The sequence below is a fragment of the Mustelus asterias genome, chromosome 2, assembly GCF_964213995.1.
Source record: "Mustelus asterias chromosome 2, sMusAst1.hap1.1, whole genome shotgun sequence".
Taxonomy (NCBI): Eukaryota; Metazoa; Chordata; class Chondrichthyes; order Carcharhiniformes; family Triakidae; genus Mustelus; species Mustelus asterias.
In genome coordinates, this window is record NC_135802.1 from 84,786,540 (window position 1) to 84,801,856 (window position 15,317).

The 15,317-nt window shown below is 43.6% G+C and overlaps 1 protein-coding gene across 1 annotated transcript in view; it reads right to left on the minus strand.

Moving 5' to 3' along the window:
* The window catches only part of thsd7aa (thrombospondin, type I, domain containing 7Aa), a 398,355-nt gene that overhangs the window by 207,539 nt on the left and 175,499 nt on the right, over nucleotides 1–15,317 (minus strand). The window contains exon 3 of the mRNA XM_078228043.1: nucleotides 1,088–1,336. Coding sequence (XP_078084169.1) covers nucleotides 1,088–1,336 — 249 coding nt within the window. The remainder of the gene's footprint in view (nucleotides 1–1,087; nucleotides 1,337–15,317) is intronic.

Genomic DNA, 15,317 nt, shown 5'->3' on the forward strand with positions numbered 1-15,317 from the left:
TTTCTGACTGTAAAAGGTCTCACATGAGATGAGTTTGGATAATCTCATTCTAGCCTTCATAGCATAACAGTGCTCTTAATTTGGCAATCCCAGGTGAATGGTTGATTCAAGAACTGAAAATGTCACCCTGCTGCACTGGACAATGTTCTGAGATTAGGATGCTGCAGGGGTGGAGCAGCAAGTGTTTGACCTTGCAGTTAACCTGTGCTAGCTGGTTTAGAATTGCTTGATGCTGACATGAAATAAGAGCAAGCTCCTTTTCCTGCTTTTAAATCAGATCTGTCACTTATTCAGCTTATCAATTCTCTGTTGGACAGTTATATAAGAACATAAGAACATAAGAACATAAGAAATAGGAGCAGGAGTAGGCCATCTAGCCCCTCGAGCCTGCCCCGCCATTCAATAAGATCATGGCTGATCTGACGTGGATCAGTACCACTTACCCGCCTGATCCCCATAACCCTTAATTCCCTTACCGATCAGGAATCCATCCATCCGCGCTTTAAACATATTCAGCGAGGTAGCCTCCACCACCTCAGTGGGCAGAGAATTCCAGAGATTCACCACCCTCTGGGAGAAGAAGTTCCTCCTCAACTCTGTCTTAAACCGACCCCCCTTTATTTTGAGGCTGTGTCCTCTAGTTTTAACTTCCTTACTAAGTGGAAAGAATCTCTCCGCCTCCACCCTATCCAGCCCCCGCATTATCTTATAAGTCTCCATAAGATCCCCCCTCATCCTTCTAAACTCCAACGAGTACAAACCCAATCTCCTCAGCCTCTCCTCATAATCCAAACCCCTCATCTCCGGTATCAACCTGGTGAACCTTCTCTGCACTCCCTCCAATGCCAATATATCCTTCCTCATATAAGGGGACCAATACTGCACACAGTATTCCAGCTGCGGCCTCACCAATGCCCTCTGCAGGTGCATCAAGACATCCCTGCTTTTATATTCTATCCCCCTCACAATATAGGCCAACATCCCATTTGCCTTCTTGATCACCTGTTGTACCTGCAGACTGGGCTTTTGCGTCTCATGCACAAGGACATTATATGAACACTAAAACTTTCTGAACTTTAAGACTTACGTAGCACAGGGTGGTACGCCTTCCCCTTGGGGAGCACAAGGTTCTTTTTCCTCGAGAGATGGACATTCTTTCCCACCGCCGACAGGAAATTGCTCAATACTGGATGTCCTGGTACGAAATCCTTTAGTCGAGGTGGCGCTATAACAAGTCTTTGAACATGGGCTCCACTCGGACCACTCTGAGGTTTGACAGTCCTTTGGGATGACACAGGACTGGAAGGGGATTGGCAGCTTCTCTTGCGTGCAGAAGCTGACAAAAAAACAAAGATTTAAATCAGTTCAAACCCATGTCAGTACATTTTTAAAAATAGTTATTAATCAAAATGTTTTCCATTTAGCCATGTGATAATATAGTTTTACAGCATTTTTGGAAAGAAGTTAAAATGAATCTTTCAAAACTATCGGCACACCCACATTAATTAAGAAAACCATACACCAGGCTCCACACTTCCTGTACAAACCTTCCCATACACTTGAACGATTACGGCCATTTTCAAAGCAGAAATGAACAGGAATCAATTTTTTTCATATTTTGGATCTAGAACTGATCATTATTTCCTTTATCATAGTAATCTGATAATTGTTCATAAACTTGCACCAAAGATTCTAACTGACTCTCAATGGCTGATTAAATTCAATGGGTATCTGCTGAAAAAGTGGCACAGATTAAGTTGAGTACTTGATGGGAAGGGTTGCTTACATTTCCATTTACCCTTAGCTAGCATTGAAGGACACTGCTGTATTACATTGGCGCTTTACGTAGGTGGCTGCCATATGATCAATCATCTAATGACCTCTTTTCGAGTGTGAGCCTGCTCTGTTAAGTGCATAAGAAACATACAATTTGAAGAGAAATGCTCTTTAGTTCACATCTTCAATCTCATTATTGCAATACAGGTAAAGATACATTGTGACAATTTGGCAAATTTTAGTGCAGACACTGCTTCTCGAATGGCCTGATTGAGTCAGAAGTGGCATGCTGGTTGTCACAAATGCTTGTACTGCAGCAAAAACTATACTTACTAGAGAATGATTAGTCCCTATGGGAACTGTGTGTAGCTAGCCTAACTTAAGTCATTAACTTTGAGCAATATTTCAGATAAACCATAACCATTTTTAAAAGGCAATTTGAACAACCTGTAAAATAGAAATATTGAATACTGAGGCTTTGAAAAACTATTTGATTCAACAGATCCATAACATTTGGTAGATCTTCATTTCACCATCCTATTATTTCAACATGCCCTTCAATTACGTTTCTCCTCAGAAACACAGACTGAATTAATTTTTACTACTTGGTTCCCTGGCAACTTGTTCCACCTTGATTTGTGGGAAAGTCAGTCTTTGTCCAAACTGAAGTTTTTAGCCTGTAATTCTTTACTGTTGCACCCACCACAACCTAGCTCAGCAGCGTGGTGAAGAGCTTCCAGATGATGTCCTTAAGAGGCGGCACATGTCCTCAAATGAGGAGGATATGCAGGAGGGCACTGAGGAAGAACCTTCTGAGGAGGCTAAGAATGGAGGCCAGGTGAGGGTGCACATCGGCAGGAGGGCTAGAGATGTCCTCATCACCTCCCAGTTCATGGAAGATGACTAGTTCAGTGGACAACTGGTTCAGTGGACAACTCCCCCTCCCCTGCCTCCATCACTAACTGATCAGGAAACTGGAGATGGGCAGTCCTGGAGTACCTGCTGTCCAATCAATGCAAGAGGGTGATGATGACTCGCATTGCGGAAAGGTCTGTAATTCTCCTCAGAGATACTGTTAACGTCTGATTTCTGCCTGCCTGATGCCAGCACTCTGGCTTATGTCTGAGCGAGGTAAGGTGCTATATTCTTCTGTTCTTATGCTCTAGAGAGGGATTAGGGGTGAGGGTTTAGGATTTCCTGTATCATGACTGAGTCCCATCATTGCAAATGAATCAGTCGCAATGAGAAGCCCTCATCGTTTGAAGGGCATGGAGTCCCAGCGAGATCAACTGTGTCCCAAAAGTGAGACATGCCATGCATTATGAAGAAATATTAGCTTCTGGGGTGTTTAAGTGGAGAGCAGCAATAATATTTAATACAGTAACATCTCAAAGTTGCACAAATAACAGTGTTCCCGAGCGACTAGAGCCTAACTTCACCCGTGCCCATGCTGTGTGCCAACAATTCCTTAACCTTTCATACCCTCCCACTACATCTCGGTGTATCTCCAGGATGCACATCTGCTGTTTTTCAGACCCTGATGCTGCAGATGCCCTTGGTGAACATCCTCTGGAGAACCAAGACCAGGAGGGCCCTGGCTTACTTTCTGATGGCACTGGTGTTGTAGACATTCCCAGGGCCTCCTGAGCAGAAGGCTGTGGGCTGTTCATCATCTCCATGTGCTTGTGGGCCCCGGGTCACTCTAGGGGGGCAACTGCAGTGAGATCCAGAAGCGTTGCCATCCTCTGGTGCAGGCATTTTTGCATGCCCACCGGAGACTGCACCTTGCAGTTGAAACCCTCAACCATGGTGCTCAGGGACTGAGCCACACTTCGGACTCCTCCCACCATGGATCTGACTTTGAGCCCCAGGCTTTCCACTGCGGCCACCACCCTTACAGTGTTGGCTTGGTTGTCTCGCATTGCTGGTTCAACCTCCTGCAAGAGAAGACTTTGGGACTCCTCCAGTTGGCCTTGCAATCCCAGGAGTGTTGCAGACATCTGCTGCTGGTATTCCTGGCTCTGCCTTTGCATCTCAATTCATCCCTGCTCATGCACAGTTCTCATGCATGCCGTGAGTGAGCATGCTGAGGGACGAACAAATCCAGCAGGCCTCCAACTACGACTGTCGAAAACCTGGGGCATTCCTGCCTCCACCTGATGTGCATCAGCAACAGTGTGGTATCACCAGGCAGTGACCCAGAAGCCTGTCTGCTACGATTGCCCACCAAAGTGTGTGTCTCTGCATTGGTAGAAGGTGTGAGTGACAGCCATGATGCATCTTCTCCCCGACATCTCCTCAGAGCTTGTGTCAAGGGTTGGCAGTGGAACCCTGCTAGTGGATGGACCAGGCTGCTTGGGTGATTTTCCCGCAAGGGAAGGGACATGGGATTAGTACATGGCTACAGCAAAGGTTTGGGGCTCTCACAGGCCCACCTTATTCTCTGCACAGGCCCACTCCTGTGAGCCCAGGACTTGCTCCTCAAATGGAGTTAGGATCCTCAGTTCTGCTATTCCATCATCTGACTTTGCTCGCTCGCAGCAGTTGTGAGTGTGCTTATCTTGCAGAGAGACAATTGGGGATGATCTTCGCTGACCACCTGCTGAGTAAGATGGCAATGATACTTGGCATGTGTGGGCACTGCATGTGAGCCGGGACAAACTGTGAAGTAGAAAGTTTCAAGGAGTATGAGAAAGCTTGTGGGAGGTCTAACCTGCCCAGGAACAGACTATTTTAAATTTGGTTTTGTGTGATGAAGGACTAATAAGGGATTCTGTGGTTAAGGATCCCCTCAGGGGCCATGACAACAATATGATAAAATTCCAGATACATAGAAACATAGAAGATAGGAGCAGGAGGAGGCCATTAGGCCCTTCGAGCCTGCTCCACCATTCATTAAGATCATGGCCGATTGCCCAACTCAATAACCTAATCCTACTTTTTCCTCATAACCTTTGATCCCATTTGCCCCAAGTGCTATATCCAGCCGCCGCTTGAATGCATTCAATGTTTTGGCATCAACTACTTCCTGTGGTAACGGTTTGAGGGTGAACACCATAGGTCCATAACAAGCGTCTCCAACTTAAATAAGGGCAATTATAATGGTATGCAGGAGGAGTTGTCTAAGGTGAACTGGGTAAACAAGCTAAGATACAGGTCAGTAGATGAGCAGTAGCCAATATTCAAACAGCTGGTCAAAAATGCTCAGCAGGAGTTTAGCCCAATCAAAAAGAGGGATTCCACAAGAGGCAAAATCCATGGTTAACAAAGGAGGACAAGGATGATGTTAAATTGAAAAGTAGGACATACAATGTTACAAGGGATAGTGGTAGACCAGAGGACTAGGAAGTTTTTGGTTAGGTGCATTGACCCGAACAGGTGCCGGAGTGTGGCGACTAGGGGAATTTCACAATAACTTCATTGCAGCGTTAATGTAAGCCTTACTTGTGACTAATAAATAAAATTTAATTTTAAACTTTAAGATCCAGCAGCAAAAGACTAAAAAGGTCATAAGAAGGGAGAAAATGAATTTTGAGAGAAAACTTGCACGCAAGTAAGAGTTCCTATGTATATATAAATAGGAAGTGGGAGGTTAAGATAAATGTGTGACCTCTACTGAAAAAGACTGGTCAATTGATAACAGCAAACAAAGATGGGGCAGATATGCTAAATAAATATTTTGTATCAGTCTCCACCATGGAAGACATTGCAAATACTCCAAAGATACCAGATGGGCTGATTTCAAATAACTTGATCGAATTTTAAAAACCCAATCACAAGGGATAGCATATTAGAAAAACACAAAGGCTAAAGGCAGACAAGTCGCCAGGATCCAATGAATTGCACACTAAGAAGCGGCTGCAGAGATAGCGGACCACTGGTTGAAGTATTTTTTAACTTGCTAAATTTGGGGAGGATATCAGAAGTTTGGAAAACAGCCAATGTGACAAGAAAGGCAGGGAACTATTGGCCAGTTAGTTTAACATCTATTATTAGCAAGATGCTGGAGTAAAAATCAAAGAGAAAATAGCTAATCATTTCAGGAAGTTGAATGTAATCAAATCTAGCCAACATGGTTTTATGAAAGATAAATCACGTTTGACAAATTTGCTTGAATTGAAGATGTAACATGGAGAGTAGATAAAGGGGAACCTGTAGACATAGTGTATTTAGATTTCCAAAAGGCCTTTGACAACGTGCCACATAAGAGGCTGGTGCATAAAGGCCATGGAATTGGAGGAAGGATGTCAGAATGGATTGAAAACTAGCTGTCTGATAGAAAACAGAGTTGGAATAAATGGGTCCTTTTCAGAGTGGAAAGATGTAACTAGTCGAGTACCGCAGGGGTCAGTTCTTGGCCTGCAATTGTTCACTATTTACATTAATGACCTGGAGGAAGGAATAGAATGTAAGGTTTCCAAATTTGCCAATGATACAAAGATACAATGATAGGTGGAAGGGCGTGTTGTGATGAGGATATTGTGATTCTGCAACGGGATATAGATAGATTGGGTGAGTGGGCAAAAACCTGGTAAATGGAGTTTAAAGTGGGAGAAGTGTGAGGTCATGCACTTTGGTAGGAGGAATCAAAAGGAAGATTATCTAAATGGAGAGAGACTGCTGGTGAGTGAAGTACAGATGTATCTAGGCGTTCTAGTGCATGAATCACAAAAAGCTAGCAGGCAGGTCCAACAAACAGTTAAGAAGGCATACAGCATTTTGACTTTTATTGCAAAGGTGTTAGAGTTTAAAAATAGAGAGGTTTTGTTGCAATTGTACAGGGTGTTGGTGAGGCCTCACCTGGAATGTGGTGTTGGTCCCCTTACATAAAAAAGGATACAGTAACATTGAAGGCAGTCCAAAGGAGATTCGCCAAACTAATTCCTGGAATGAGAGAGCTGACCTATCAACAGAGACCAAATAATCTGCATCTGTATTTGTTGGAGTTCAGAGCAGTACTGTAAACATTTCTATAGGTATGTGAAGAGAAAAAAATTGACTAAAACGAATGTAGGCCCCTTACAGTCAAACAGGAGAATTCATAATGGGGAATGAGGAAATGGCTGAGGAATTAAATTCGTACTTTGCTTCAGGCTTCACAAAGGAAGACATGTACCAGAAGTTCTGAGAGAAACAAGTTTTAGTGAGGAGCGGAAGGAAATCAGCATTAGTAGAGGAATGGGATTGAAGGTGGATAAATCTCCAGGTTCTGATAATCTTCATCCCAAAGTACTTAAAATGGTCTGGAAATAGTAGATCCATAGGTGATTATTTTCCAAAATTCTTTGGACTCTGGAGTGGTTCCTACAGATTGGAGGGTAGCTAATGCAAGCTCGCTGTTTAAAAAGGGAGCTAGACGGAAAACAGGGAACTACAGACCAATGAGCCTGACGTCGGTACTGGGGAAGTTGCTCGTGTCCATTTTCAAGGATTTCATAACTCAGCATTAGGAAGGCAAAGGTACAAATCAGACAAGGTCAGCATGGATTTACAAAGGGGAAATCATACTTGACCAATCTATTGGAATTCTTTGAGGATGTAACTAGTTGACTGAGGAGAACCAGTGAATGTGGTTTATTTGGACTTTCAGAAGGCTTTTGACAAGGTCTCACATCACAGACTACTATGTAAAGTTAAAGTGGGATTGCAGGTAATGTCTTGAGATGGATAGAAAGCTGGTTAGCAGATAGGAAGCAAAGAGTTGGCAGACCCATTTTCTGATTGGCAGTCAGTGACTAGTGGGGTTCCGCAGGGATCTGTGCTAGGACTACAGCTGTTCACATTATATATTAATGATTTGGAAGAGGGAACAAAATGTATTATCACCAAATCTGCAGATGATACAACATTGGGTGGGAGGGTGAGCTGTGAGGAAGATGCAGAGATGCTTCAGCGTGATTTGGACAGGCTGAGTGAGTGGGCATATGCATGGCAAATGCAACATAATGTGAATAAATGTGTAAAATAGGAAGACAGATTATTACTTGCATGGGTGTAAATTGAAAGAGGTGGATACTCAGGGAGATCTTGGTCTCCTTGTGCATCAGTCGCTAAAAGTCAACATGCAGGTACAGCAGGCAGTAAAGAAGACAAACGGTATGTTGGCCTTCATAGCAAGAGGATTTGAGTACAGGGATAGGGATGTTCTACTGCAATTGTATAGGATGTTGGGTGAGCCACACCTGGAGTATTGTGCAGTTTTGGTGTTCTTATCTGAGGATGTCCTTGCTATAGGGGGAGTACAGCGAAGGTTTACCAGGCTGATTCCTGGGATGGCAGGTCTGTCACATGAGGAGAGACTAGGTCGGTTAGAATTATATTCACTGGGGTTTAGAAAAGTGAGAGGGGATCTCATAGAAACTTACAAAATTCTAACAGGGTTAGAAAGAGTAGATTCAGAAAGAATGTTCCCAATGGTGGGGAGTCCAGAACTAGGGGTCATAGTTTGAGGATAAGGGGTAAACATTTTAGAACTGAGGTGAGGATAAATTTCTTCATCCAGAGGGTGGCGAATGTGTGGAATTCGCTACCACAGAAGGTAGTTGAGGCTAAACATTGCCAATTTCAAGAAGAAATTAGACATAGCTCTTGGGGCTAAAGGGATCAAAGGATATGGGAGCGAAGGGGAAGGATCAGGATATTGAATTCGATGATCAGCCATGATTAAAATGAAGGTCTGAATGACCTATTCCTGCTTCTAGTTTCCATGTTCTATGTTTCTATGAGTAAGAGGTGACCTTATTCAAACACATGAGATCCTGAAGGGGATGACAGGGTAGATGGTGAGATGTTTTCACTAGCGGGAGAGTCTTGAACAAGGGGACAAGATAAAGAACCGGTCATTTAAGCTGAGGTGCATAGAAATTTCTTCTTGCAGAGGGCAGTGAATCTCTGGAATTCTCCGCCCCAAAGGGTGATGGAGGCTGGACCATTGCAAGTATTCCAAGTAGAAGTGGATAAATTTTTGATAGACTGAGGAATAGAGGGTTATGGGGAAATGACATAGAAAAGGAGTTGAGGTGGGCACAGATCAACCATGATCATATTGAATGGTGGGGCAGGCCAGAAGGGCCTGGTGGTCCACTCCTACTTCTATTTCTTGTGTGTCGGGTGGTAGAGCCCTGCCAGATGGCAGCATGTGGAGTCCAGGTTAAATGAGGAGGGGTGACTGAAAGGGGGAGTGGTGAGAGGGGTCAAGAAGCACTTACCCTGGCAGACCCAGTAGGTCATTCATTTTTTTCCTGGCAATACACGCTTATCCTCTTGTCGAGGGTGCTGGCATTCACCGGTGTGGCCAGCGTCCACCAAGTGGGGTTCATGAGCTTGCTGGAGGGTCTCCTGGCAGCCTGAAGGTAGATAGTTGCCCTTTGCTCCACCATGGCATCCAACATTCTTGTGAGGGCCCCCTACCCTCCCACTCGGTGAATTGTGCAGCTGGCTTCTTGGCTGCCATCCTCCTGGCTTGATGGTGAGCAAGTGCTATGGAGCTGTTTAAATGCAGTGCCGCCTTGACTGAAGTGCTCAGATGACCCCCAGGGTGGGCAAATCAGACAGTTCGCACAATTGGGACGGTGTTTTTCATGTGGGTAAAATTTTCTTTTCCTCTGGTGTATCTAAAAATTGTGGTCTGGATTGTGTTGACAGGGCTAAGCGGGATTCGCATTGGTTTTCACACTGAGGTACAGCTGGGAAAATTCAGCCCCTCCTTTTTATTTGATCTGGTAATGATTGTTTATTTAGCATGAATAACAGACTCACACATGGAGACAGGGGCATGGGTGAGATACAAAATGAGTAATTTGCGTCAGTCTTTACTAAGGAAGAAGATGCCTCAAAAGACAGTGAAAGAGAAAGTGGTTGAGATAAAACTTGATAAAGGAGAGGTACTAGAAAGGTTGGCTGATAATTAAGCAGGACAGGTAGAGCACAAGGTGGACATTCTTTCCCACCACTAACAGGAAATTGCTTAAATTGTCAAAAATTACCTTAATCCCAATTTGGGTGCCTGGTCCTTTAAGGAACAATATTTAGGCCCCACCTTGCAACTTCACACCCAATCTTTGAAAAGTGATAAACAAACATGTGTATAGGATTGTTATGGACCAAATTTGGGATCCTGGAGTCACATCGGCTGATTGGCTTCACGATATAGCATTGATTCAAAATGTTTCAGCATGTGTAAGGGTTCCCCCACAGTGCATGGTGATTCTGGAAAGTGATGGTATGCCTCTGAAATGCTGCTCAAAGCGGTGCTGTGCAATTGAATTTCTATCCCCGATGTATGATACTAACATTGGATAGTATCTGACTCGTGTTCAGTTGTCAGTGCTTGTGATGTAGTGTAAGGGTGATCAAATTATTGTTACTTGCTACTTCAGAAGCTTGACTATTTATTAGCTCACTGGTCCATCACTTCTTCAACCACGCCTGAGGCTCTGACACTGGTTGTGCCATTTAATTTTTCCAATTTAGTCTACAGCTGTTTACTATTTCTTCACTTTGCTTTGCATTGTCACTTCCACTTATTGTAGAATAAATAACTCTAGGCTAGTTTTCAAGCGTATAACACCAGATATGCATCAACTTCCAATGGACAGGAAATAGGGCCAGGGATCGATAGCATGGCCTCTGTGGCCTTTCTGTGCATCATGTGTATTTCTCTGGGGGAACTGCACAGGGAGAGAAGCTCTCAATTGAAAAAAGATCAATGAATGAAAGATTTGCATTTATATAGAGCCTTTCACTGGACATCTCAAAATGTTACATAACCAATGAAGTCGTTTTGAAGTGTAATCACTGTTGTAATGTGGGGAACGTGGCAACCAATTTTCACACAGCAAACTCGACCCCAAAGACAGCAATATGTTAAAAACCAAATAGTTTGTTTTTATGATGTTGATTCGGGGATAAATATGACCAGGAGAGCAGGGAATAACTCTCCTTTTCTTCTTTGAAAAAATGTCATGGGATCTTTTACATCCACCCAACGGGAGAGTTGGGCCTTAGTTTAACATCTTGTCTGAAAGACAGCACCCCCGACAGTGCAATGTTCCCTCTGTAAGGCACTGGAGCACCAGCCTTGATTTTTGCACTCAAGCTTTGGACTTTGAACCTTGTAACGTAGAGGGAATAGAGCTACCAAATGAGCCATGCCTAATGGTCTCTAATTGTGCTAGAAATAACATCATTGCAACTTCTGTGTCATTTTCCAGAGATAGAATTGGGCTGATGCTTGCCTTGAGAAAAACATGCGTGGAAACTCAGCATTAGGGCTTGGCAGGGCTGGAAGAGATCTGCAAAGAAGCAACCATCAAAGTTCACTAGCCGAGTTGCAGCAGGGGTGGGAATGATTGTGCTGCTGTCAGAAATGCAGCCAAGAGGCCAAAATGTACAATTCAGACTTTACAATGTTGTACTTCCTAAAATATCCTTTAAATCCTGCAGCCGAATTATGCCTTTAACTGTCTGAGCCATAAGGTTACCAACCCTCCCAGAATGGCCAGGAGATTCCAGAAATTGTCTCTAATCTCCCAGCTGCTATTAAAAGTGGACGGTGCCAGTCCTGTCATTTGCTGATGCTCATGTATGCACATGTACTACAGGAATTACTGAGTATGCAGGAGATTTGAAAACTTTAGGATGCCCCATTTATCAATTGGCTCCGGTCCTGGCAGTCACCAAGTCCAGCTCACTGAATGGCATTTTGCAGGCTGGAAAGGAGTCACTCCTGCACAGGTGCAGGATATAGCACATACATCATGGCTGCACATGTGTATTGAGCTCACTACTCGCTGCCCTGCCTATTTTTCCCCACCAGCACCAATGTCAGTGTGGCTTGAGATCGCAGCGGAATTGTGGCTCTGTGGGAAACTGACACAAGCATTGAGGTCATGTCCTGGGGGTAGGACACCCAAGTCTCCTAATGTAACCACCTGGGGGGAGCAGGCCAGGGCCACTGCCAGTCACCGAGCAGAACCTAGGCAGTTGTTTGTCAGAACCCGGTGTGTTTGTGCTTAGGGGAAATCACTCTTCAGGGGGTCTGGTACCTGATAGTGGTTCCAGCAGGCACCTAGGCAGTTCCTGAACCAACAAATTCTAAACAGGGATACAAAGTATTTCTGTTTGCGTGTGCCAAAGAAACCCATCCCCTCCCATAAGTGTCCGGAGCTTTCAACTTTGCCCCACTCCAGATGGGCTCACCCGCTCACGCCACAACAGCGGGATTCTGTGACCTCACTTCCACAGATGTCTTCTGGAATAGGCCCAGCTGGAGTTGGCAATCCTTCCAGGCCAGTTATTTTTTAAATCCAATTTACTGCAATTTTTACTGCTTCTTGTAGTAGAATGAAAAAAAGGGGCCAACATTTGTAATGTTAGATGTGCACCAGTTACCAGCGCGTTATGCACAGGAAATAGGTAAAGAGACTGTAGGGCCTCTAGCTTTTCTGTGCATAACCCTTGGGGGTCATGCATTTCCTGAGGACAAATCTAATCCGCTGTTTGGCATGCAAGTTAAGGATGTCTAAAGGATTTCCCTCTCTAAAGGACATCAGTAAGCCAGATGGGCTTTTACAACAATCAACGATGGTTTCACGGTCACCATTACTGAGACTTGCTTTTAATTTATTATTTAGTTGAATTTAAATACCACCAGATGTGGTGGGATTTCAACCCATGTCCCTAAAGCATTAGCATGGGCTAATTGTAATTAGAAATAAGCTAGATTTTGAATATTTTATTCATAGCCAATGTGGCTTCGCAGTGTGGACAATCAGGATTGTTGGTCCACACATTGCTTGTCGTCTCAATGTGGGTGCACAATAAACCAGTAAAACCTGGAAATGGCTGGTACTAGTCTGAACTGGTCTTGTGTACACTGAACTCCCTATTCAGAAAAGTACCAGTCATCTCCAAGTTTTACTGGTTTTTCTTCTGGGTGTGAGCAGATTCAAACTAAAGTCCTTTACCTATACTGTGTGATTGACCAGCAGTCATGTGTTATTATTAATATGTGTTATTATGTGTTATTATTACACAGTGTTATTATCTAAGTTGTTTCTGTTTCTGAAATAGAAATCATTCGGGGTTTGCTTCAGAAGCTGGAGCTTGACAACGTGAACAAAATGAACTCAAAGATACAGCTGAGCTCAAAGCATCTCTGGGTTAATAACTTTGTTGTTACTAAGGTTAACTCAAAGCATTGTCATGCTTTGTCTCAGTAATTCCTTAAAGCAGGTGTCTCAAACAACGTTAGCTGCACGCAAGTAGTAAAAGATGCTCAGAAACATGAACACAAATACTGAAGGATATCAGTTATTAACAGTGTTCATTTATTTGTTTTTAAAGGCAATGGAAGAGGGACTTACAAAGGTAGATTTTTTTCAATTTGCACTCCTAGCAGCTTTTATCTCCCATTTACAATTAATGGATGGTAAATCATGCGATGCCCACTGATACCTTGGATGCAGTATCTTGCAGTTCCTACTGACCTCCCAAACCAACTATCTGACATCGCGATTCCCACCGGGAGCCAGATTCACAAAATAGAACTGATTCTTTAAAATTATCCAAACAACTAACAGCAAAACCAACACCAGTCAAGCAACATTGCTATTTAGACTAGAAACATGCAAACATAGAAAATTTACTTCATGGAGATCATTCTCTAACAAGCATTTTGCTTAATGAATGGCCCTTGCTCATTATTCTAAAATTAAAGTCAACAAGCCTGAGAATATTGTCATTAAAGGTGATGAACAAGTGTGTAGGTATTGCTAATACAAACCCTGTGGGGATTTCCATTTACAGTGTGTGAAATGGTTACTGTGGAAATTACAATTACAGGCTAATATTATCTACTGAGTGTAGTATTTGTTTCTCGTGTGTTTAATTTAGTGGGTGCTGATTGTTATCAAGTTAGTTGCACATCATTTTAATGTTCTACCTATCCAATCACCCATGATATTGATGTTCCACCCTCCACATTTCCTGTCTGAGAGGTTTGTGGGAAGAAAGTAAGATTCAGTAAGATGCATTCGCAATCAGGATTGCTCAAGCTGTGAAAACATGGGCTGAATTTTTCACTCAGTGGGCACATAATCGGCAGGACCAGATGTGGGTGTCCTTGGAGCACAATTACACACTGGCTAGTCAATTAATAGCCAGTGTAAAACACGTACTGTGAAAGGCTGAATGCTGCCGGGTAGGGTGGGAAGAGGGCAGGCGCCAAGAAAAGGGAGGGTGCAGGCTGGCGCTTCCCTCAGGGACACAGCCACTACGGAGCTGTCTCAGGGAGCTGCTGACCTATGAAAAATAAATATCAATGATGAAGCTCTGCCACAAGTGTCTGGGTAGCACTATCATACACAGACCTCAGTCCCCAGACACATTTGTTAATTTTATTTAAGCTCTGAACTTTCATCCCACCCTGGATCAAGGTTGCAACTTAAAGGTAAAGGCCACCTGGCCAATTGGCCCTTCTGCCAACCATAAAGACAGATCAGAAACTTAAAATCCCAGTCAATTACTGTTACTTCATTTAAATTGGCTACTTGATCATCAGCGGGTGCACTGCTGACATGTGCATGCCCGCTGGCCAAAATATCGTGTGAGGGCACAATGATGTCAGGCCTGGGTATGATGTCATGAAGTCTTCTCGTGTGATTTTACATACTTCCAGGTTGGGAATGCACTCGAACTTCATATGTAAAATTTTGGCTATAGAAGTATTCTCCCTCTCGACTCCTTCTGCTGGCATGAATGTGCTGAAGTGGACAAAATGCACAATGTAATTTTCTGTACCCTATGCCATCCACCAAATTTGATTAATTTAGTTACATGGTATCCCATTCTTTTTTGCTTCACACACATTGTAAACTGAACTATGGAAATCTGTGAGGATGAAAAACCACCATAACTGCTAGGAGACAACTGTCAAACACTTGCAGTGAGCGTTTGCCTAAGCATGGAAGTCCGGAAGAGGTTACCTTATCAATGCTGAGTGCCTGCATCACCAAGAGCACATCCTGGTTATCTGTCAGTAATAAGAGCCTGGGAATTGTGTATGGACTGTTGGTACTGATAGGGGAAGTGGGATGCTGAGCCTTCCCTTGAACCATTCTGGAATCATCCATTACTCCCTTTGTAAGAGTCCAAAAATAATTCAAGGACCTTTAGGATTTGAGGCCATACCCAGGCCTGACTCCCAGTAGACCCACTTGTACGATTTAAGAGACCAATACACGGGTGTATAGATAACAAATTGATTCCCAGGTTGAGGGTAAGAAAGTTCCCAGCCTTCCCCACCCCGATGTAGCTGAGCCAACCGTGCTTCTTCTGATGTGGGTAACACTGTTAGGGCTTAGCGGGGGATAGCAGGGATGGCCCAAACCCAGGATATCTAGGATCTGGCCAAATCATTTGGCCATTTCTGACATGCTCCTGCCATAATGAACCATACAGATTGCAGAATTTCAGCTCTTATTGCTAATTTTCTATTGGCTTGTTCATACCACTGAATGCAACTTTACATCTACGAATAT